At 40.2% G+C, this 25040-nt stretch overlaps 1 protein-coding gene across 1 annotated transcript in view; it reads right to left on the bottom strand.

The window, feature by feature from the left end:
* MAOB (monoamine oxidase B) overlaps positions 1–25040 on the bottom strand; it is a 61085-nt gene that overhangs the window by 15167 nt on the left and 20878 nt on the right. The window contains exons 2-8 of the mRNA XM_060770227.2: positions 20094–20188; positions 19207–19344; positions 7233–7337; positions 5657–5748; positions 2280–2421; positions 1112–1261; positions 51–210 (exon numbers count right to left, since the gene is read on the bottom strand). Of these exons, the coding sequence (XP_060626210.2) occupies positions 51–210; positions 1112–1261; positions 2280–2421; positions 5657–5748; positions 7233–7337; positions 19207–19344; positions 20094–20188 (882 nt within the window). The remainder of the gene's footprint in view (positions 1–50; positions 211–1111; positions 1262–2279; positions 2422–5656; positions 5749–7232; positions 7338–19206; positions 19345–20093; positions 20189–25040) is intronic.

The following is a 25040-nucleotide window of genomic DNA, read 5'->3' as shown; positions in this document are numbered from 1 at the left end:
ATCCTCCAGCTGCCTACTTTCTCCCTACCTTTTCCATTACAATGAAATACCTTTTTTCCTCCAGAATGCTTCCTTGTAATATACTATACATTTGATGACCGATCCCATGGGAATCCGATTGATCAATTGATTTCTCATGGAAGGCAAAGGTGGGTTAAAATGAATCTTCAAAGTAAGTGCTGGAGGTATGGCACAAATCGCATACTGAGCCTTGAAGAAGAAAAAACAAAATCATTTTCATGGAACCCATTTTTAATTTATTCAGTTTATAAGCTGCCTTTTCCCCAACCTTGGGGAACAAAGTAGCTCACAACATTAAATAATAGATACTACTACTCCAAAGACAACCAAGGAAATAAAGTACAACCATCAACATGTTTAAAATAAAGGATGGGAAAAGCTGATTCACATTTGGTAATTGGCTGACTACTGTCTAAATTGGAAATTGGAAAATTTGTTTTTCTAGACACCATGCCAGCTAGAGCAACCTGGTTGGTGTAGTCCAAAAAGTAACTAGTTTATGCTCTAAATTATTTAATTTAATATATTAATATACCACTTTTTGAGAGTCAATGGGGTATAGTGGTTTGAGTGTAGGCCACATGTGTCAAATGGAAGGCCCATGAGGCTTTCAATGCCAGAACAACATAGTTACATTTATACAGCATTACAATTACAAACAACCCTTTGAAGGTAACCATTGGTGAAAATGGGTTTGACACCTCTGGTGTAGGGCTCTAGGGGATCGGGGATGAAATTTCTGCTTAGCCACGGAAACCCACTGGGCGAATTCGGCAAACTGCAATATCTTCAAAGTACGAAGATAATCGGCCATATCAAAACACATGACACTCTTAGTCTTAGAGGAAGGAATGAATAATTCCCACTGGGGGAAAAAAAACATGTTGAGAAAACCCAGTGATAGATTTGGCTTAGGGTTATCATAAATCATAAAAGATTTAAAAGTTACAAAACAAGAATGAATTTCTACAATTGTATTTTTTGTTTTCTAAAGGAAAAAAATGAACTCATGTGGCATCATTGCATGGCATCTCCCTAACATTACCACAGAAAACCAATATAAGTTTTAGAATTCCATAATTTCAATAACCTCAAAGGTTTCGTGATCCAGAGTTTTCACTTTTACATTTCCACCAGTCTGATCAATGCAGCTTACTGGCTTCTCTAGTTTTACCAAATCTCCCAAGTACTCCATAATCTTCTCGCTGATTTGGCTAGAACCACCAATAAATTTTCTCTCCTGGAAGAAAAGGAGGAGAAAATATGACAGAAGAACGGGCAAAATTGTGTTTTCAAACAATACAAATATGGAATAGATGCTTACCTATAGAAGGCACTTTGGTTTTTCCTGCAGTTCCAGTTGAATAATTCATTGATATTACATTGAACAAAAGGACTTAAAATACCTCATGAATTTTGTTTGACTTACCTCCCAATGATTTAGTGCCAGTTTAAAGATCACAGCTAAATGAATAGTATTTTGCTGTGATTTATGCTGTAAGCTATGTGCCTGAAACCATAACCACTGCATTAATATTAATTACATTAATTCTCATGTTTCAAGAGAAAGACAGAATACAAAGAACATCTCCTATTAATTTTAAATATGTCCTGTTATTTGGAGATTGATTTTGAAGCAACAGTATGGGGATGTTTTCTGATGGAGGAGAGCAACAAACAAACAATAGTTTCCACATCAAGTGAACTATTTTGCTTTAGTCAGACAGCACCTAAATTATTGTGCCCAGTCCTGGGCATCACAGTTTAAAAATAATATCAAGAAACTGGGGCTTGTTAAGAATAGGGTGACCAAGAGTGCATCTAGAATTAATGCAGTTTGACACCACTTTAACTGACATGGGTCAATGCTATAAATTCAAGTTACATTAAAGATGATCTGACTAAACATTAAAAGAAGCAACAGTCTGACTAAATATTAGGGAGAACATTCGATAAGAGTGATTTGACCCTTAAACAGACCATCTCAGAAGCTGGTGGACCCTCTTTCATCATTAGTAATTTTAAAGCAAAATTGAGATAGCCATGTGTTGTGGATGCCTAAACTGCATTGGCAGGAGATTAGACAAGATGCTCCTTCCAACTCTACAATTCTATAAGATAAACAATTAAATTCGTGTCTGGTACACTTTGAGAAGATTCTATGCTTTGCTTGCTCAGGACTTTAAAAAAATGATTCCAACGATTACCATCATGGTCCAAAATTATTGGAGCTGAAAACAAATTAAGGTTTACAGTACCTGTCCTCCATTTGTTGTTGAAAATATCCTGGCTGTCCCGCCACACTGTTTAACGTACCACAGGAACCAGAGAGCAGAGACCTCATGAGGCTCAGAAGTAACATCCACGTTTACAAACAATGTGGCAAACCGCTTGGCAGCACTACACACAAATCAAGAGCAAAGACATAATATATTATATTACCAGCTCAGTTTTGTAGAAAAGTTATCCAATAGTGCAAGCCTGATTTCTGCTTGAAGGGAACTGAGGCCATTTGCCTTTCAGCTGATCAAGTGACTTGTTCTCATCTCTTCTAGAAAGAGAAAATAACAAAACATTGGGGACATTTAAATTTGATATTACGACCCCAGTATTTCTGAAAGGGTCTTCATATTCTTAATGTCTAAAACTATTGCCATTCTTTATTAGGCTCAACGTATCACAGTTCATGCTATGTCTTTCTTTTAAAGACTGAAGAGCTAGCAAAGGGTAATGTAGGTCTTACAATGCACATCCCAGAATTCCCACCTTGGATGGAAATAATCCTTGCGAATGAATGGTTGATGGGTTATATTTGGATGGAGAGAGAGCCATGTAAATAGTTAAAATATATTAGCTACTGCATTTTGATCTCTTGCCCCCTGCCCCTGGCAACTTATTTCAACCGACCGAATTGAAAGACCAATATAAATTAGATGAATATCAATTAAAATGTATACCTAAGGCATCCACCCACCCATCCCATTAGCGGAGACTGCAGACCCCAGCACAGCACTGGTAAGGAATGCTGGGAATAGTAGTTCTATAACATTTGGAGAACTATAGAGTTTCCATCTCTGTCCAATGGGGTGTTTCTTCAAACACTTCCATGAACATTCCAATTTTCCTATATTGAAAACAGACTTTTAAAAACCTTTTAATCTAAACTGTTTTGTAAACAGAAATCGCCAATATGTCATTAAATAATTAAAAGAAAAATGAAAAGAAAAAAGGCTGTAGACTTTTTTCTTCTGTGTTTAATTCTTTCCAGAACCCCAACATCTTCCATTTGTTCATAGCTGAAAGACCACATTGCACTGAAAGATGGAGTTGCCCTCTGAGGTGACCTGACATTTGGATCTCCTCCCACCCCATGCATGCTTATGACAGCTGAGTAGTATTTCTAAGTGGTCAACAACTGAAAAAGCAAGAATGCACCTTAGTATAATACTGATTATTTGTTTTGACAACCACATCACTGACCTATGCTTTATCATATTCTTGAGGAGTGTTAATCAGACAAATAAATAAGTGGCAAGTTCTACCGACTGTTGTGACAGAAATTGTTCCCAACTCACAGCCTAACACCCTAACTATGACACCATGCTGGCTCCCACCATTTTCCAAAAAACTCCTCAAAGCAATGTGCAGCTAGTTCTACATACCTATTGGAACTGTCTTAGTTTTGATAAATCAGAGCTTCTTGCACTGTAGTGAGAGACCTTCCTAAATTTCCACCAGATTTTCAAAGTGATTTGTTGAATATTTCAGGAGTGTGATTTCAGAAGCATCTCAGAGAATACTGTGTATACATGCAGCTCTGTGAATTGCATTGTATAGGATCAATCTGTAACATTAATGCACACATGCCATACTAGAGTTTCTGAGATGTTTTCCTTTCAGAGATATCCATACAGGGAAATAAATCTCTCAGTGTCTCTCTTTTTTTCACTCCCCTTTCGATTGCCCTTGAATGATGCACTGTGTGAAATATCTACAGTTTACAGGAAATCATCTGATCTATACCATTTTGTAACATAATTCTTCTGCTACAATCAGTTTGCCAAATGTGACTAGCTATCTAATCTGTCGTGCGTGTTCAACGACACATGATGGCCATTCCAGCATGTTATATAAAACAAAGGCAAACGTTTTCCATTTGTCAACCAAACAGAAGGGAGGGGAGAATTGAGATTACCCTTCTGTTCCACTGCATCCTAGTAAGGAAAAGATGTTTTAAAAACAGCAACATAGATTTTGATCACAATGGCAGATCAGAAGTACAGGAATACGTTAAATATTTTCGGTCCCTCATTTCTGAAAGTGGGGAGGGTTCTAGGCACATGGAAGCCTTTCCAAATGCCCAGGATTTGCTTGAGGCAATTGTCTCAAGTACCAGAGATTAAAGGTAAAACAATGGCAAACTTTTCCCTGTTCCTCCCAAACTCTTTAGCTGTTCTCCCACTAAACCAGTGGTTCTCAACCTTCCTAATGCCGCAACCCCTTAATACATTCATTGGACCAAATTTGGCACAAATACCTAATACGTCCAAATTTGAATACTGCTGGGGTAGGGGGAGGTTGATTTTGTCATTTGGGAGTTGTAGTCACTAGGACTTATAGTTCACCTACAATCAAAGTGCTCCTTGAACTCAACCAACAATAGTATTAGGCCTCCCTTCAGCTTTGCACGCTCTCCCTCGCATGCGCACCATGCTGCCATGCGCTGAGCATCCCTGCTCTCCCCTCCCCCACTTGGAGTCTCAGAAACAGCCCTCCCCTTTGCTGAGAGGCCTGCTGAGAGGCCGACCAATCACAACAGGTGAAAGAGAAGGACAGGCAGAGAGATTTTCAGCCTTCTCTGCCAAAGTGATTCCTAAGACCATCAGAAATATGTGTTTTCTGATAGTCTTTAGCAACCCCCCTGAAACCACCATGTGACCCCCACCCCCCCACCCCACCCCGGAGTCCCAAGCTCCAGGTTGAGAAACACTGCACTAAACCAAGCTACTGCTCTTAGGTGTCATTAATGATTTTTTTCTCCTGAATTTCTAATAACACAGAATATTATCACCAAGTTAGAGGATTTTTGCTAGTAAACCTATGAGAGATTGTAGTCAGAATATCCAGCAATGAACATAGAGGATTCAAATTGGCCAACATATTTGCTAGTGCCTTCATAGACCCAGACCAGCAAGAAAAGATGCTGATTTTATAATTCTTGGTACATTTATCTTTGCAACAGAATATAACAGAGCCAAATAAATGTTCAATAAACTTCAAAAATTTCAGAAATGCCTTCTGAATTTCAGACAATTAGGATCAGAGAACTAATTTGGTCATAAATTTTGCCAAAGAAAAAATAGAATTTCTTATTGGATTTTTTTTTCTGTCATTAATCATATTCCCTCGAGGTAATCTTTTTGGGCCACATGGCTGTGTTGCTGGGTGGAACCACAGTTAAAAGGACTCAGGGGCACTCCCACCCACTGTCTGTCCCCTTTCCTTCCTCCCACTTTCAGCTGATCCCTTCTTTAATTTTCCTTCTTCCTCCAGGCCTAGCACATTGCCACAGTATGAGGATGTTTGCCATGGTTATCTATCTGATAGACATGGTATGTATAAAACTATTTCTCACCTTGTCCAGCAGATTTTGTCTAGTAATTCTTGCATAGTCATCTTGTCCCATTCCTCAGCATGTGGTGCCTCCCAAGGAGCTTCATTGGGGATCTAAGAGAGGTAAGAGTTACATATCAAGAGAGAGAGAGAGAGAGAACACACATTTTGCAACAAAAATAGATGGTATTTAAAAAAATATTTAGAGGCCAACAACTCTTTTCATTCAAGGCCAATGTTTTTTCCACCTGAATTGTTTCATTCTAGAAATACTAGTAAATATATTAATTATATTTCTCATATTTTTTTCATGTCAGATGCAACTTAAGAAACTGCAAATTGCTTCTGGTGTGAAAGAATTGACCGTCTGTAAGGACGTTGCCCAGGGGACAACTGGAATTTTTTTTGATGTATTATCATCCTTGTGGGAGGCTTCTCTCAGTTCCCTGCATAGGGAGCTGGAGCTGATAGAGGGAGCTCATCTGTGCTCTCCCCGGATTCAAAACTCCGACTTGTCAGCCATCAGTCCTGCCGACACAAATGTTTATCCCACTGCGCAACTAGGGAGTTTGCATTCTCATAAATGTAATAGAAGTTATTTGACTCCATAAGAGTCTTGTTGAGTTGGCAATATGGGAAGCAGTTACAAAGTGGAATGAGGCCTTCATGAAGCACTTGAACCACTATCCCTGGTTCAGATTCCCACCCCTGGTTCAACCTTACATCCAAACAAAGTGAATGAGATTCCGTTCTGATTAAACAGGACTAACATTCTGCTGCAAGACAGTTCTAGCCCAAAGGATTACCTGCAGACAAATTGCTGAATAATTTGCAGTAAACTGACTGAAATTCCAGACTTCAAGTACAAATAACAACAATGACAACAATAAAGCCTGCCTTTCCACAGTAAATTGTTTCATTTACATTGTTAAAAGCTTGCATTTTTGTAGGGCAGAGCTGTAAACTTTATTCAGTTCTGATACTCACTAAGACGGGGTGGGCAAAATGAAGTGTATATGGGGTGTTTATGTGGTCCTCAGGCTCCCCCAGGGATAAACAAATGCCTCAAATGCTCTTGTGTTGGGCTCCCCTTGGACCATTTTATGTCCAAGAAAGAACTTCTTAAAAGCCAGATGTAAGCCAATATTTATGTTAAAAGCTCCCTGCTGGATCTAAAATGGTCCAAGGGGTCTAATAACACAGGGAAAATGATCCCATTGCTCCTAGGGAGCATTTGGGGAACATCTCAGTACAAAAGTGGTTGTTGTGGTATGTGTGTTATGCCCCCATCCTAGCTCATCCTGCTCAGAAACATTTAATCTGAACTTTCTCTGATAATAGCTCATTCCCCCACTTGCTCTTCAAAGTTATAGAAAAATCCCTACAGTCGTGCAGGAAAAGATGTTGGGGAGCGAAGAGGAAGAGGTCAGAGGGAGCCTGTTATATGATAAAGTGAGAGCAGAAAGACCTGCATCCAAGAGCATGGTGGATGAGCCAAGCAGTATCCATGGGGACTGGAACCAAAAGTCTAAGGTTACAGTTCTGAAATACCAGTGATCTCAACAATTGTGTTCCATAACTAATCAAGCACTTCATACCTCCTTCCCCATTTCATCCATTGTCCTCCACAGGTTGTTGTAATCCAAATAGGCAATGGGATTCCACATTGGAGGAAAAGGGCCTTTGAAAGGATAAGATTTGCCCTAATAAAGAAAAGAAAAGAAAAGAAAAGAAAAGAAAAAGAAAACAACATTCAAATCCAATCTTGATTCTGAGACTGGCAAAGTAATGTCCGTTTAATAGCTTAAACAATAAGACTTTGAAAATCTAGAGTTTTTCTTCACGTACACACACAAAGGGGTGTGTGTACACATACTTTACTGAAGCTGAAATCTGAATTCTACTGTACATCCCCCATGAGAGACATCATTTAGGCCCATATTAGACTAACTCAGATATGGGATTGATTTGACAAAAATGCACACTTATTTGTGATCCAAGGAAGGAAGGAAGGAAGGAAGGAAGGAAAGGAGGGAGGGAGGGAGGGAGGCAGGCAGGCAGGCAGGCAGGCAGGCAGGCAGGCAGGCAGGCAGGAAGGAAGGAAGGAAGGAAGGAAGGAAGGAAGGAAGGAAGAGCTGAGAAAAAGAGATGGAGGTGCAGAATAGGGGACAAAAAAGAAAAAGAAAGAAAGAAAGAGAGAGGGGGGAGAGGGAGAGAGGGAGGGAGGAAAAAGAAAAGCAAGACATGACGGAGAAATAAAAGAAAGGAACAGAGGTAGGTAGGAAACAGAGAGGGAAAGAAGAAAAGGAAGAAAGAGAGAAAGAAGGGGAGCTAGGAAAAAGAGAGAGAGAAGGGATTCAGAATTCAGAAAGTGAGCTGAAGTGCTTTGAACCTCAGACTATGGCTCTGAATTCATAGGGTGACTTTGGGCAAATCACACTGTCTCTGCTTTGTTCAGTGATTTCAGCCATCTGCTAAGACCACACGTTGGGGTTCAGAGCCCGGCACACTTCACTACGCCAAGGGCCATATTAAAATGCAAACCTGGTTTGAAAGCAACAAGAACAAAGAGTTATTCTTTTAGGCCCAAAAGGAGGTCTGAATAGCGTCTGCACTCTAAAAGATCTGACCTGTCTGCATTTGAAAATGCAGAGCATATTTATCCATTTTGACAGCCATTTGAAATATCCTTGCTAGCCTCTGATTGGCTGAAAAAATATTCAGCCAGTTTTTGGGCTCCCATTAACTGTGGATTCCTTCTGATGTCATTGCTGGTTGTTGAATCTCCATCACAGGAAAAATAAACAGCTGTAATTTATTGGTTTGAAGTCTGAGTCTGTTTCTGATTCTGTCCCCAAAAGGGATACAACTCCCAAGAATCTGGCTGGCAAATATGCAAATAAGTCCCTGATTTGGTTTAACAATTCAGACTGAGTAAACATGAAGGAACACGTGTGGTAAAACATTATGGGAAATTATGAGAGACAAACAGTACAGTACATGAAATTATGTGCTGACCTTTATCAGTGGATCTGAATGGAAAGCTGGAAAATCCCCCAGCAACAGCAAGAAACATATCAATGAGAAGAAGTCATTTGTTAATGTATCATTTGTTATGTTAAAAACCATTTGTTATGATCTTCAACAGTGATAGTCTTCTCTGCCTAGAGTGCGCCCCTCTTTCACATCTAGTCTCAGTGTGACAGGATTAGGCAAATTGAGTGTGTCTGCACAGATGCTTCCATTTTACCTTTTGTACTTGGGTCAGGTACATTGAAAATACTAGGCCTGTCGGTTTCGTTTCGTTAATTCGTTAATTCGTATTAAAATCGTTATTTTTTGCATATCCGAAGCGATATCAAAACATATTTTTAAACCCGGAAGGGTTTAAAAATATCGAAGCAGCAGCCCCATGTATTTTACGAGCTGAAGCTCCGCTCGTTAATGGCATGGAGGCTGCTGCTGAGCGCGCCATCCGGCTCTGGCTCCTCCTCTTCCTCCGGAGCCCATTGGATGCGCGCGCGCGCGCTCACAAGCGGCCTCCGCGCGCCATCCGGCTCTGGCTCCTGCGCCCCCCTCCTCCTCCTCCTCCTCCTCCTCCTCTTCCTCCCAGCTGGGAGGAAGAGGAGGAGGAGGAGGAGGAGGAGGGGGGCGCAGGAGCCGGAGCCCATTGGATGGCGCGCGCGGGCTCACAAGCGGCCTCCGCGCGCCATCCGGCTCTGGCTCCTCCTCTTCCTCCGGAGCCCATTGGATGGCGCGCGCGCGCTCACAAGCGGCCTCCGCGCGCCATCCGGCTCTGGCTCCTGCGCCCCCCTCCTCCTCCTCCTCCTCCTCCTCTTCCTCCCAGCTGGATGGCTCTGGCTCTTGGCTTGTGTGACTTTTCAGGGCTGTATGACCATGTTCCAGAAGCATTCTCTCCTGACATTTTGCCCACATCTATGGCAGGCATCCTCAGAAGTCTGTTGGAAACTAGGCAAATGGTGAGTTATATATCATCTAATATTATCTATGGAATGTCCAAGGTGGGAGAAAGCCATTCAATGCTAATCAAGGTGACCATTACTGCAACATTCACACTTAGCCTGTTTGATCAAGAAAAACATTTTTTCTAAAATGTTTTGTAAATAATAACGAAAATTCGTAAATAACAAAACATTTTTTTGGAAAGTTTTGTAAATATTTTAAATATCGAAACAAAAAAACACCCCAATTAAGAATCGAATTTAGAAACAAATTTTTTCTTGATCAAACAGGCCTAGAAAATACCCATATTTAGTGTGGCATCAAATGTAATGTGCACCTCAATTTTCTAAAGAAGGAAGGAGAAGCAGCACCCTTCTGCCAGGCAGAAGCTGGCAAGTTCACCAGCCCAGGCTCTTTTTCCTCTTTAGAAAATCCTTTTCTCAGTTTCTCCTTTGTCTCTCAACTGAGAGACTAAGGAGAACACTCTTTATCCTTTGTCCTTGTTAGCTGAGAGATGAAAGAGAAATGGCTTGGGGTGGAAAGAGGTGCCACTTCTCCTTTATCTCTCAGCTGAGGGATGAAGAATTTGGGAAGGGAAACCACTGCTTCACCATCAGGCTGAGGCTGGCGGGTTTGCCAGGCTCAGCCTGATGGAGGACACAGGTATCTTTTGGTGTGCAATTGTAATGTGTCATCAAATGTAATGTGCATCTCCTTTTTGACTTAACCATAAAGCCAAAAAAGATGTGCATTACATTCAAATAAATATGGTACATTCATACATTTCCAGATAATAGGTTAGAATGGGGGAAAGGATTTGTAGCCTGTTTGATGTCTCTCAACTGGCAACTTGTTAACATTGTGAAAAGAATACATCTCGCAGAGATATTTTTTTAAAAAAAAATCAAAAGTAAATTTCTGGCGAATGTCCCACATCCATCTTGCAGATTTCCAAAATGCACTACAACGGAACCTGTCAGAAAACCAGGGGACCATTTCCATGTCTGGACCCTGCTTAAGGTCCTGCGATTTTTAAATCCACTTATTGTCCTGGATAATAAGTCTGTCTGGAAGAGAACCCAACTCCTGTGACCTTTGCTACCATCTCCACTGACTAGTTTTGATACTTGGGAAATGCAAGGACACGGCACTTGAAATTGACACTGCAGCTATAATCCATATTATAAACCAATGTAATAAGGATTTAGGTCATGTTAACCTCTGTTTCCATCAAAAGAGCTATATTAGTTTCCATTTTTGGCTTAATTGGTTTGTGTATTAGACCGCTTGTGCATAATATTCATTTTTAACATTGATTGGAAAAAATGTCTGGTAAAATTGGCAAATTAATTCAAATGAACCATAACACAAGCATCATAATCTGATTTACCATGTTAACAAATTGACCACAATATGAATAACTTGACAAGAGAGATTTTATGCGATCGATTTTCTGTCTGGTTTCATTTAGCATATTTCACTAGTATACTATATTTCTGATGAAAGGTAAGCAGCTAATTCATGTAAAATATACCGCTGCTTTAATAGTGAAATGTAAACAAAAAGCACCTTCAAAGACTAGAAGTATCAGCTGCATATAGGATATAAGCTGATTTTAAAATTGTAACCTAAGAAAAGCAATTCAGTTCAAATGAAGCATCATATTTACACCACAAGAAAGTATCTTGGGATTGAGCAGTAACAAACTTCTTACCACATCTTACATTATCAGAAAAAAACAAGTCCGACATGTTGAAATAATATTGTCTGTTCCAGTGAAAAAGAAAATACTTGGAGCAGTTATAACAACCACCAAAAGAAAAATCCCTATTATGTTGACATTATTTGTGGAGTGGAAACTATCTTGGTTATAAATGAAATATGCTAAGAGATAGGGAATTATAAGGTGATTGATTTAGTTGACTTAGATTTTCAATGATTTATAATGTCATTTATTATGATGACAGCCCTTCACACACACACCTGGTTATGCTGCTGGGCATGAAAGGAATTAGTACAAAACATTTGCAGAGGATCAGATTGGTTAATAAAATATAGGCTGGGCAAGTTTGAAATCGGAGGAACCATTACAATACAGTGGACCTGCAACACAGAGTAGCTGCTACTCTGGTTATTCTCTGCGTTTCTGAAGAGTTCCAGCATCTCCCCTATACCTTTAACATGAATATAAACTGACTGAGGTGAGGCACTGTCTCAGAAATTGAAGATAAGTGTCATTTTCAGCAGAGCCCCCAGCTGAGGCAGTGGGCAGTCTATGTTTGGAAGCATTCATAGATTGAACAAGGGTGAATTAACAGAAACTCAATCCAGACAATGGGTTACAGAGATGCATTTGGATGGATACCTTAAGGATAATTTATCCCATCTAAGAATACACAAGCTAGAAACAGCATGGACTCCCTTTTAAGTCTAGGTGGAAATGCAGCTATCCAAGATGCTATTGAATGCTATTTTCCTGCTTCTTGGCAGGCTGTTGGACTGGATGGCCCATGAGGTCTCTTCCAACTCTATGACTCTATACTAAACACCTGGATTTCTACACTACAGGCAGTCCCTGAGTTACAAACATCCTACTTACAAACAGCTCAGTTAAGAACGGGGGTGGGCTAACAGGAAGTGATAAAAATCTACCCCTAAGAAGAAAAATTCACTCCTGCAAGAATTATTATGAGGGAAAGGTGTTTCAGCTGAAGCTTTATCACCAATCCTTTTTTCCACAACAAGCCAAATGTTTAAAATTCCAATTATCACAGGGACAGAAATTGAGGTGAAACTCTCTGAATAAAGGCAGAGGGCCCATCCAGACAGGCCCAAAACGCGGGATCTGTCTTGGTTTTACGGGAGGCATCCAAACGACACCTCTGGTAAAAGCAAATTAATTAAGGCTTTCCCTGGTTTACTCTGCATTAATTAAACACCTCATTAGATCCAGGTCTAATGGGGTGCTGGATCAGTGGGGACTGACTCCCGTGACTATTTCTGTAGTACTGGCATTGAGTCTCCACAGCCATCCCACTTCTTCTGGCTTTGAAAACCCAGAGGAGAAGGATGTTGCCCACCCCTTCCCCCAGCCCCCAATTTGCCCCCTAAAACTTCCTGGAAAGGGTCCCTGGCCATCATGGAGCCTCTCCTCACATCCTTGTGGTGAGAAAAATTGACACCTGAGGAAATTGGAGGGGGGGGGGAGAGGATTTCCCTCCTTACCCCTCCCATCTCCTCAAGTGTCGTTTTCTCATGCCACAAGAATTGAGAAGAGGCCCCATGATGGCCAAGCACCGTTTTCTGTAGTTTTAAAGGGTAAATCAGGGGCTTTGAGGTGGCTTCATGTTATCCCGATTTCAATTGGGGTAGCACATAGCCACCCTGGGAGGGAAATCCCAGGGTTGTGGGAGGGGATGGGGACTAGAATCCAAGTCTATTTCGGTGCAGGTTTTAGTGATGTGTGGAAGTGCCCACAGATAGCAAAACAATCACCACAGGGTATTAATCCTTCCCTATACTATATATATTTGGCTGGAGTTACACTTAAAATATACCTGTTCCAACTTACATACATATTCAACTGAAGAACAAACTTACAGAATCTTCCTTGTTCATAACTTAGGGACTGCCTGTGGTTTCTTTAGCCAGATTTCATTTATGCCCCAGGGGAAAGGTCTTCCAAAGAACTGTGGCTAAGATCTTTCCCCATCTCTCTGGCCTGCAACTAAAGGGAAAGTGAGAAGAATGACCGCACTCTGACTTTAAAATTTGGAAATGGAGAGGAAAGGCATTGTCTTTACTGGACATGGAAGCACAGCATGTGGTCAGGGGTAGGTTCCCTGCAGAAGTTTTCAGGTGTCAATTATGGGCTGCCAAAATCTATAGATTTCCACCGAGGAAGACCAAAACAAAGGATGATAATTTGTTTATGCCATCTCAACATTCCACAGATGAACACTGACATGTATGTCCAAGCAACAAACTATAATTATTAGCGTGAACATTATTAATGAGTAAGTACTCACAAGCTAGGCAAGTTTGCTTTTGCTTGAATCTATAGGGAAAGGCAAAACTCCACCCTCTCCTCTCTCCTCCTGCTGAGCTAATTAAGTGCAAACCATACACTTTCATGGCCAGAATCACTGGGCTGCTGTGAGTTTTTTGGGCTGTATGGCTATATTCCTGTAGCATTTCTCTTAACATTTCACCTTACTGATTGACTTTGCAAACTTCATGGCTACTCAAATGCTAATTCAAGCTTACTAATTACAACATTCATACTTTCTTTAAACAGACAAGGATTCTTTCTCCCATCCTGGACATTCCATATGTGTGTGTGTGTGTATGTATGTGTATCTGAAGATGCTAGTCACAGATGCAAGCGAAACATTAGGAGAGAATGCTACTGGCACATGGCTATACCACCCAAAATACTCACAGCAATCCTGCAAACTATTTATTCTGCTTAAATCAAAGAACTACCTTGTATTTCATCTCAGATTAAAATGGGTTTGTAAAGGAAAATTGAAAAAGAAAAATGGAAACAATTTAAGCTAGTCATTTGAAATCTACTTAAACTTATACTCTTTCAAATAACAGTGGCAAGTGCCATTTATTTTTGGAGAGCAAATCAGGGACAATAATAACTCACATGTTTCACCGTATTACTGCCATTCAAACCCACAAAGTTGCATGCATTCCCATACAATAATCACTTATTTTCCTGCTAATTAAATCTTAATCTAGAACAGTGGTTCTCAACCCGTGGGTCCCCAGGCTTACAGCCACTTTACCAGCTGTTAGAATTTCTGAGTGTTGAAGACCAAAACATCTGGGGACCCACAGGTTGAGAACCACTGATCTAGAAGAACCTCATATTTTATTAATGGCAGACTGTTGGTTCATCTATCACAGTAAATTTATTATTGCCAGGCAGCGAGTCTGTAAGGTTTAGACAGAAATCTTCTGAGTGTGTTCAGCTACCATCCTGCCCCATATGGCAAAGTGAACCACATGTCATCCCTTTGGTTACTGTTGTCCGATGTCATGCAAGTGTTGGTCGTCACCAAAAAAATGTCTTGATCTCAGCTCATATTTTAATATATGATATATATTCTAAGATTTGTGTATGTAATTTATTAGAATGCTCCCCCTCCCCTCCTTCCATTGGGTCAAAAAGTATTTTGTCAAATTGGCATTAGAACAAAAGCTTCATATTCTTGAGTAAAAGAAACACTTCAATTAGTGAATTTAATTTACTTTGAGGCACTCATAATCAGTAAAACAGCAGGTTTTTAACTTGATCTACAGTAAAGCTCCTAAAAAATACTTGAAGATGAGTTTTTAAAATGTCTTATAAAGGCATCATATAGCAACTATAAATGTAAGAACAATCCATTCTTGATTCATCAGGAACATATGCCAAATCCTACATAACCATAAAATTATAACTAACAGTTTAAGTTTATTTGACTTATACAGACAAAATGTTTTAGCACAGTGATATACACTCTCATGTCTGAACTGGGATTTACCTCCCTTAATCTCAGGTGTAAATCTTTCAATTTACTATGGCTCAATGTCAATTAACAGATATGACTTTGTCTCAGACCTCCATAACATTATGACTTCTTCCTTGTTTTTATTTTATTCTAAGCTGAAATTTGATTGCATGAGCATCAGTAAGAGCCTTATCTCATGATACAGGTAAATTGCAATTGCATTAAGATAATTGTGCCTTTGGCTGAGGCTTTTGGATAATGTAGTTGTTCTTACATTGTTCTTCAGCAGGATACTGTTTATAAAAATCAATTAATTATCTCCTTTCCTGCTTTTGTTATGCAAAAGTTCAACTGTGTTCTGTTGTGTTTTTATAACAATTCTGGATGGTCAGTGGGCATACTTTGAGGAAATATCAAGGGGAAAGGAAAGGGATGGACTTTTCAATGTGATTTCTTTTCAACTAATAAAGTAACTGCAAGAAACCTTTAAACATTTTTCTCTATGCCAAACTAGGAAAAGGGTTAGGGTTGGTGAACAGTCCTTAATGCTGAATGTGATAAGATTTTTAGCACAAACAATCACGGCAATCCCAAGATGATTCCAAAGAAAGAGCAATCTATACTGAATAGCATTTTTACAAGCAACTCTTGTAAAAACGTTATTCAGATTTTGCACCTTTGTAAACATTTTGGGATTACAGTGTTTGTTTGTGCCAAAACCTTATCACACAACTTGATAGTATCAAGGAGAGAAGGAAAACCTCATGCAACAGATTTGAAAACTACTTAAAAGCCAAAATCAGAAAGCTGCTGCAAGGAAAGCAGGCAAACTTACGATAGATAGTTCAGCATACTTAAATCATTTGGAAGACTTCACAGTAGGGTGCTCTACTTCCAAGACTTTTTTGCTTCTGTGTTGAACTTTAATAGGCATCAGTTTTATTTATTATCCACCATGAACAGTCAGCTTCAAACTCCATTTAAGGTAAACAAAATGATGTCCTAATCTATATTGGATTTTATTAGTAGCAACCAACCCTGTAAAACTGGAATCAATCATCTGAATATTCATGAACATTTCACATGCTGAGAGAACTGAGCTGTGGGAAGCAAATGTATCTGCAATTAAAACCACTTGTAGTTCCTCAAGAGATAAATGGTTTTATAGACTAGAACAATAGTTCCAATGCTCCTTGATGTGGTGGACCAGCATTTTCCCTTTTAATGGACCAGGAACCAGAACCAAATGTGCACCATTATAATATTTACAGAGGTTTCCAGAAACCCAAGGCAAATTGACAGCCAGTGGTGCATGACTGCCACAGACAAGTGCCGGGTCAGACTAAGGGTTGGGAATAATAGGTCCTGAGTGAATGAAGCATCTACTTTATGAAGACTAGAAGGGTGTTTCTAAAAGAAATGTGCTGAGTAGGCAATGGACCAAGTTCCACAAACCTACAGGAATGTGGAGTGGAGAAGGCACGCCTCAGGCAGCATGGCAGAAGGGGCATAAAAGTGAACTAGAGATGCCTAAGAGAGGGGGCTAGATATCTTAGAGTGTGGAAGGCACATAGCTGATACAGGACATGTTGTTATCTGAGGCAAGGGACATTCCATATATAGAAGATTATTAGATTGACATTTGAATCTTATTTTGATGCCTATGAAATTTGGCTAAATTAAAGACAAGGTATTGGATACAGCTCATACCAGCAATTATTTGTTGCCATTTTCCATCCCTGGCATCTGCTGCCCACAATGGTTGTCTCAATCTGTCTCATAGTACAGCCAATTCCAAAAATGTCAAGAAGAGCATATGCTCTTAGGAGAAGATTAATGGGAAAGTTGAAAGCTAGTTGATACATTAGCTTGATAAAACAGGATCGAGATTCAAAGTGAGGAAACAGAAACATAGTGGAGAAGGAAGGCAAAGAAAAGGGATACATGATACAATAGACTCGGTTAACGAGAAGTCAAGGAACCAGAACTCTCAAGCAACTGAAGAATTAATATTTAAATAAAAATGAAAATACATGTATAATGCAGTAAAACTGTGTTAGGTTTGTCTTTATTTATCTTCATTTGCTTTTAATTACTGTGTTTCAATATTAATATCAAGTCAATGCAGAATTGTATATTATGGAATATTATGGAATATAATATTAGTTAGGCATATTTTAATAGTAACTCTTAGGCTACCAGAAACTACATTTCCAAAGTCTAGATAGCAGGTGGAATGGGAAGGAGAATCAATGGAAGGAGATTTTAAATTGAAGTTACCCACCATTTGGTTCTTTTATAGACAAGATCTAGGTTTACACACCCAACAAAAATGTTTTCTGATCTCTTGATTTGTAGATCTGTTCCTGGGGTTATTTGGCACTCTGATTTAAAAAAAATTGCATTGGATGGACCGCATCATCTCTAGTTCATTAAATATGGTTATCACAATTCTTTATGAGTGAGCAGATGGCGACCGATATATGGCATATGTTCTGTATTTCAAGATCCAAAGCTGATAGGGGATAACTGGTGCCATTTTTTGGAAACAGCAGGTCAAATAAACCTAGAAACAGGTCTAACATTCGAGGCGCCAAAACGGCGTTGGCCAGTTTTGGCGCCTATTTTATAAACCCAAGACAGATTGACAGCTAGTGGTGCATGACTGCCACAGACAAGTGCCGGGTCAGACTAAGGGGTTGGGAATAATAGGTCCTAAGTGAATGAAGTATTTACTGTTCAAGTGCAAGTCTGCACACACAATGCAAAAAGAGTGAGTGACTGGTTGAAACATGAGTGCATCTACACTTCTTTGGGGAGTATTTACAATATCCGGAAAGCCAGAGGGGTTGTAAACCATTTGCTCTCAGTAATGATCAGTATCTGCCATTATAGCTACTGTAAAAATTAGTGCCACTGTCAAATGCACTGCCAAATACAATGTAATAGAATAACATAATGATTCATGTCATTGCCCTTGTGTGACATGCAGGTAAAATGACCCACAGAGTCATCATTAACCTTTTGCCATTCAAGAGAAACAAACTGAGTTTATGTAATCTGACAGTCAATCTCTGGCCCAGATTGAATAATTTAGTACAATATTCTGGTATTGCCTTCAAGATATAATTAGGGAAGTTCTCCAGGCATTAAGGCTTCTCAGTACAACAAGATCTTCCAATTGGTTTTCTATATATATATATATATATATATATATATATATATATATTATAATTATGTTTCTATCTAAGATTTATTCAAATGCAATGAAGATCTTAACAGGAGCTACACTTTTAAGTACAATGCAAAAATACCCATAAAACAAATGAAAGAGGAAGCATCATGTAAAAAATTACATTTTATATTTTCCTGAACTATTTCAGGAAATCAGTTCATCTTGCTGTCCTGTAGGCAAGATATTTTTGCTAATCTTGTCTAGAGGCCAACAAAAAGAACAGATTTCTTAAATTAGTTCATTTATTCACATTAGATTCCTTGTTTAATTTCAGGCAAATACTGTAATTTCAAAGTCCAAGATAGGCTAAAGAACAAGATTGCCCTTCATAGTTCTGTATTTAAAAAAATGATGTAAAATGAAATTTTAATAGAAAATTGCTATAGAAAATCTTGGTCTCTATCTTGTCTTGGTCCTTGAAATTAAAATTACTTGATCCACTCTAACTCTTTCCTTTTGCGGAAGTGACAAAGGGAGAAAAGCAATTGTGAACTTACCGGTTTCCTAGTTGATTGGACATTAAATTTTACACTTTAGTCATAATACATTTCCTAAGCACAGCTCAAGTCCTAACATCAGACCTCAAGAAAAATGACAGAAAAGTTTTAGCCAAGGACTTATACTCATCTCCCTATGCCTTTCCATATTTCCTTAAAAAAATGTTTGAAGGTCCTGACCCAAAGAGGAAAATTCTGCCCTTTGGAGACTTTCAAAATAACAAAAGGTGAAGGGGAAAAAACTTCAAACATATTTTCTTACCAAACTGTATAACTCATTAGTTTGAAGAATTGTTTCATATCTAATTAGCAAATAACATTTCACAAAAAGTATTAAATGATTAAAACAGTTCAGAGAAGGTTTTGCTCTTACTTTGACATGATGAATGAGATCCTCAACTTCATTCACTTTGTACGTCTCAAGTCCCAATTCCTTAGATAGCCTCAAAATACGATTTTGTGTTGGTCCCACATATGCTCCTCCCAGGTCTACATATTTCACATGTTTATTCTGATACAGAAACAGGAAGAAAACATATATTATTGGCAAAGAAAGATCAAATAAAACCTGAGACCCAATTTTTTTTAAAAAAAATCCGTGTTTCTACATCAAATACCAAAGTTTGTTTTGTGGGATGAAAATTAAAGAAACATGTTTCCAATACTCCCTGCCCTAGAACACAAAATGTCATTCAAAACAGTTTCTCTGTCATAACGAATACATGGAGTTAAGGCAATTACTAAAACACAATATGACTGTTCTATATACTTATGTAGAAGTCTAGAAAATTTGGTTAAAAACCCAACTCCCCAAAACAGGGCCGACTTATCCATGGAATCAATGTGAATACTGTACCTTAAGTCTTATGAAAAGAGGAGCCATCCTCTTCTCTGAGTAGAGTTCCAGAAGGCAAGAACTTAGTCCATCTCAAGAGAACCTGAATGAAGCCCTGACCCCCTCTAATCTCTCCTTTGTGGCACCACTTCTGTCCTTTTTGAATATCTGGATGGGAAAATGGTAGTGACATCCAGTAGTGGCTGCCCCTCTGAGGTGGCATTGCTGCTTTCCCCTTTCTATATAATGATCCTTGACTTATCCATGGGTCATATTAAAATCCATAATTTTGCCTCCAAAACTTGCTCTCAACTTATACATGAGATCAACTTATATTGCCGTTGTTATCTCTCCCACAGATGTTTGAATTATGCCTGTATAAGTAATTGAAATATTATATAAGGATATTAAACAGAATTACTTACTCTTACAGTGAATGTTCTGCCTCCGACCCTGTCACGGGCTTCCAGAACCACAACATTTAATCCTGAGTCAAAAAGCAACTTGGCTGCTGATAGACCTAAAAAGCAAACAAAGGCTACATAATGCTGTCCCTTCACACCTTCTTGAAATAAATCCTTAACTTTTAAAAATGTATTCTATTAAAGACAATATCACTAATTCTACAGTGAACCATGTTCACTTGGTTGTCTTCTGTTGATTTCAAAAATAAGTAAAGGTAAAGGTTTCCCCTTGACATTAAGTCTAGTTGAGTCCGACTCTGGGGTGTGTAAGTCGAAGAGCCACCGTTGTCCTTAGGCACCTCCAAAGTCATGTGGCTGGCAGCCTGCATGGAGCACCATTACCTTCCCGCCAAACAGTGCCTATTGATCTACACACATTTACATGTTTTCGAACTGCTAGGTTAGCAGAAGCTGGGGCTAACAGCTCACCTCACTCCCCAGGTGTGAACCACCAACCTTTTGGTCAGCAAGTTCAGCAGCTCAGCACTTTAACCCACTGTGCCACCAGGGGCTCTTAAAAAATAGGACCCATCAAAATGTCAGAAATTTAAATCATCCAACACTAACAAAAGCTGTGACGTGTCAACCAAACTGTGACGTGTCAACTAGCCAGCAATAAAGTGGCATTATTAAATCTAGAAAGATATAGCTTATTGATGGATAGAAGAAATTACTTATCATATGATGTCCTGCCCCAGCCACCTTAGAATATACTGTATGTGACCACAATCATATACAGGCAGTCTCTGAGTTACAAATATCCAACTTACAAATGACTCATAGTTAAGGACAGATGAGGCAACAAGAAGTAAGAGAAATCTACCCCTAGGAGGGAAAATTCACTCCTGAAAGAGTTATCATGGGAAAAAAGGGTCTCCACTGAACCTTTCTCACCAATCCCTGTTTTCACAACAAGCCACATTTTTCAATATCCAACTATCACAAGGACAGAAAGTGAGGTGAAAGCTTCTGAACAGGGGCACAGATAACAAAATAAACTCCACAAGGTTGTTAATCCCCTTCGCCATGCTATCCGAACCTAGCTGTGTGTGTGGCAGGAATTAAACTTTAAAATGTACCTGTTCCGAATTACATACAAATTCAACTTAAGAACAAACCTACAGAACCTATCTTGTACATAACTTGGGACTGCCTGTACTAAGTTGCCTTTAGTAAGACAATCAGTAAAGTGAAACAGATTTCACTTTATCCCTGTTATATTACAGTTCCACCCAAAGTGTAGGGAACAACTATTTTTAATGAACCACATCAAGAGAAAATAGAATCCCTTTTGAAAGTTTTCAAGAAACCATGTAGAAATGTGGGAAATCCACTTTACATAGGCCATTGCCGATTAGCCAAATCCAACCCTCAGGCTGGTTTTGTGGTTCCTCAAGTCATAGTCTCCCAACTCCTGCTACCAGGAGATACCTGGCTCTGGGAGCAGGATTTTGAAAAAAATAGTGCAGTACAGCAATTTTAATATGTGTAATTGACTACAGAATGGCCTTGGACTCTGACCCTGGATGGCGTGTTTAACCTCGGAATGTATTTTAATTATGGTATGTTTAATATGTATTAATTTTAATTCAAGTTATTTTTAAGTTAACATTGTATGTTTTTAAGGCACTGCAGAGGTGCCACATGTAAGCCACCTTGGGGTAGAGAAAGGTGGGTATAAATAAAGTAAATAAATAAATACCAAGGATTTGCCTACACGTACAATGAAATCTGGGGCCAGTACAGAACATCCTCTTGGCCGGTTGCCGCAGTGTCAGGGACAATACAACCCTGATCCATCTGCTTTTCCCTGTGCTGCCTAACCATATGAATAGTGGACAAATTGAAATGAGAACCTGGCCAGATGTCCACACTCACCTAGAGAGCTACTCCAGAGTTTCGCCATTTCATACAGTGAAGTAATACTAGGTGTTTTATAGCAATCAACTGTGTTGTATTCTGCCTTAAGATGCAAGAATTGGTGGGTAACAAATAAAATGCATTATTATATTATTATAAGCAGCCTTAGCACACATTCAAGCAACATGCACCAGCAGGTTGCTCATATACAAGCTAATGTTCTGCCTTGCCATGCTGTGCTAATGCATCCACTGTGCTATATCATTAGTTTTGTTCAAGAGATTCAATAGTCACAAAATTAATACAGACCACAAAGAATCAGCTATTTGTGCAAAGGGCAAAGTGGTGCTTAGATGGAGGTATTTATTTATCGTGTCATCAGCAACCATTGTATTACAATTCCAACAGAGCAAAACAAACACAGAGATTAAAAAGAAAAAGAAAAAAAAAAAAGAAAGAAAAAAAACCACACAGATTTTGTAAATTTGGTATTTGGTTAAATGTCCTTTGACCAGTATCTGGCCACTTGGAGTGCCTCTGGGGTTGCCGCAAGAAGGTCCTCCATCGTGCATGTGGCAGGGCTCAGGGTGCATTGCAGCAGGTGGTCAGTGGTTTGCTCTTCTCCGCACTCGCATGCCGAGGATTCCACCCTGTAGCCCCATTTCTTAAGATTGGCTCTGCATCTCGTGGTGCCAGAGCGCAATCTGTTCAGCGCCTTCCAAGTCGCCCAGTCTTCTGAGTGCCCAGGGGGGAGTCTCTCATCTGGTATCACCCATGAATTGAGGTGCTGGGTTTGGGCCTGCCACTTTTGGACTCTCGCTTGCTGGGGTGTTCCAGCGAGTGTCTCTGTAGTTCTAAGAAAACTATGTCTTGATTTAAGTCGTTGACGTGCTGGCTGATACCCAAACAGGGGATGAGCTGGAGATGTCTCTGCCTTGGTCCTTTCACTATTGGCTGCTACTTCCCGGCGGATGTCAGGTGGTGCAATACCGGCTAAGCAGTGTAATTTCTCCAGTGGTGTGGGTCGCAGACACCCCGTGATAATGCGGCATGTCTCATTAAGAGCCACATCCACTGTTTTAGTGTGATGAGATGTGTTCCACACTGGGCATGCATACTCAGCAGCAGAGTAGCATAGCGCAAGGGCAGATGTCTTCACTGTGTCTGGTTGTGATCCCCAGGTTGTGCCAGTCAGCTTTCGTATGATGTTGTTTCTAGCGCCCACTTTTTGTTTGATGTTCAGGCAGTGCTTCTTGTAGGTCAGAGCACGGTCCAAAGTGACTCCCAGGTATTTGGGTGCGCTGCAATGCTCCAGTGGGATTCCTTCCCAGGTAATCCTCAGAGCTCGGGATGCTTGTCTGTTCTTAAGGTGAAAGGCGCATGTCTGTGTTTTAGATGGATTAGGGATCAGATGGTTTTCCCTGTAATAGGCAGTAAGAGCACTTAGAGCTTCGGAGAGCTTCTGTTCTACCATCTCAAAGCTCCCTGCTTGAGCAGTAATGGCACGATCGTCAGCATAGATGAAACTCTCTGTCCCTTCTGGCAGTGGCTGGTCATTTGTGTAGATGTTGAACATGGATGGAGCAAGCACGCTCCCCTGAGGCAGGCCGTTCTTCTGTTTCCGCCATCTGCTTCTCTGGCCCTGGAACTCAACAAAAAAGCTCCTGTTTTGTAGCAGGTTTCCTATGAGGCGGGTGAGGTGGTAGTCCTTTGTGATATTATACATTTTTCTCAGGAGGAGGCGGTGGTTCACAGTATCATAGGCTGCTGACAAGTCTATGAAGACAGCTCCTGTGATCTGCTGCCTTTCAAAGCCATCTTCTATGTGCTGGGTCAGGTTCAGCACTTGCGATGTGCAGCTTTTGCCTTTTCTGAAGCCAGCTTGCTGTGGGATCAGACAGGGGTCTATATTTTCCATAATTCTATGCAAAATAAGTCTCTCCAGAACTTTGTAGAGGTGACACAACAGGGAGATTGGTCTGTAGCTTTTTGGGTCATTACGGTCTTTGCCTGGCTTCAAGATGGCGATGACTCTTGCTTTCCTCCAGATTTTGGGGATCTGACAGGATGCAGTGCAGTTGTTCATCAGCTCCAGCAGCCAGCGCCTTGCTTTTGGACCAAAGTTCTTGATTTGTTCCATCCGTAGATCATCCAAGCCAGCTGCTTTGCCATTCTTACATTTGTTGAGAGCCATGTCCAATTCAGTAGATGTAAAGGGTTCATGGAGGTTGTTGTTCTCAATCTCCGGCTGTCTGGCTATTGGTTTCTTTCCTACTTTGGTGGCAAGGTTGGGTTTCCCATTCTTCAAGAGTTGGTGTGCTATCTGATCTGCCTTTATGTTGGCATGGGTATTAGTTTGTGAGGGATCGTTGCTCAGCCGTCTCAGCAGCCTCCACGCCTTCTGGCTGCTCCTGCCCATGTCGACCTCTGTGATCAACTTGATCCACTGTTCTTTCTTGGCTTCAGAGATGGAGGACACAATGCTCTGCGCTGCCTGAAGAGTCTGCTCACTGAATGGGTCTTCGTTGTGGAGCCTGTAATAGTTTTCCAACAAGGCAGCTGTTTCAGGAGTAATGCCCTGGAGGTAGTGGGTTCTGCAGCCTCTCGGTATGGAGGCCCGTGAGCAGGTTTTCACTATTTCAATAAAATGTTCGTATTCCTCAGGGACTGGCGCGACCGATGTGATCATGTCATCTAACATGTCTGAGAATTTAGTCCAATCTGCCTTTCTGAAGTTGTATCTTCGTTTAAATCGAACTTCCTGAGGCCTTATTGTTGGGAACAGTTGGCATATTATTGGTCGGTGCTGTGTGTTTGGGATTGGTGGTCCCACTGATTTGGTGCATTGCTGTACGATGCTGTCGCTCACAAATAAGAGGTCTGGGTTATAACCTCGGTGCCATCTCCCGCTGTTGTAGGATGGTGGGAGCTTGCTATCATGGATGAGTGATAGTTTGTGCAGTTCAGACCAGGACAGGACAGCCTCTCCATTTCTGTCCTCTTGGGCATAGCCCCATACATGGCTATGGCTGTTGAAGTCACCAATTA

Source organism: Anolis sagrei, chromosome 3 (genome assembly GCF_037176765.1).
Source record: "Anolis sagrei isolate rAnoSag1 chromosome 3, rAnoSag1.mat, whole genome shotgun sequence".
Classification (NCBI taxonomy): domain Eukaryota; kingdom Metazoa; phylum Chordata; class Lepidosauria; order Squamata; family Dactyloidae; genus Anolis; species Anolis sagrei.
The sequence above is the reverse complement of the archived record's forward strand: the minus strand, read 5'-3'. Positions and strand labels throughout refer to the sequence as shown.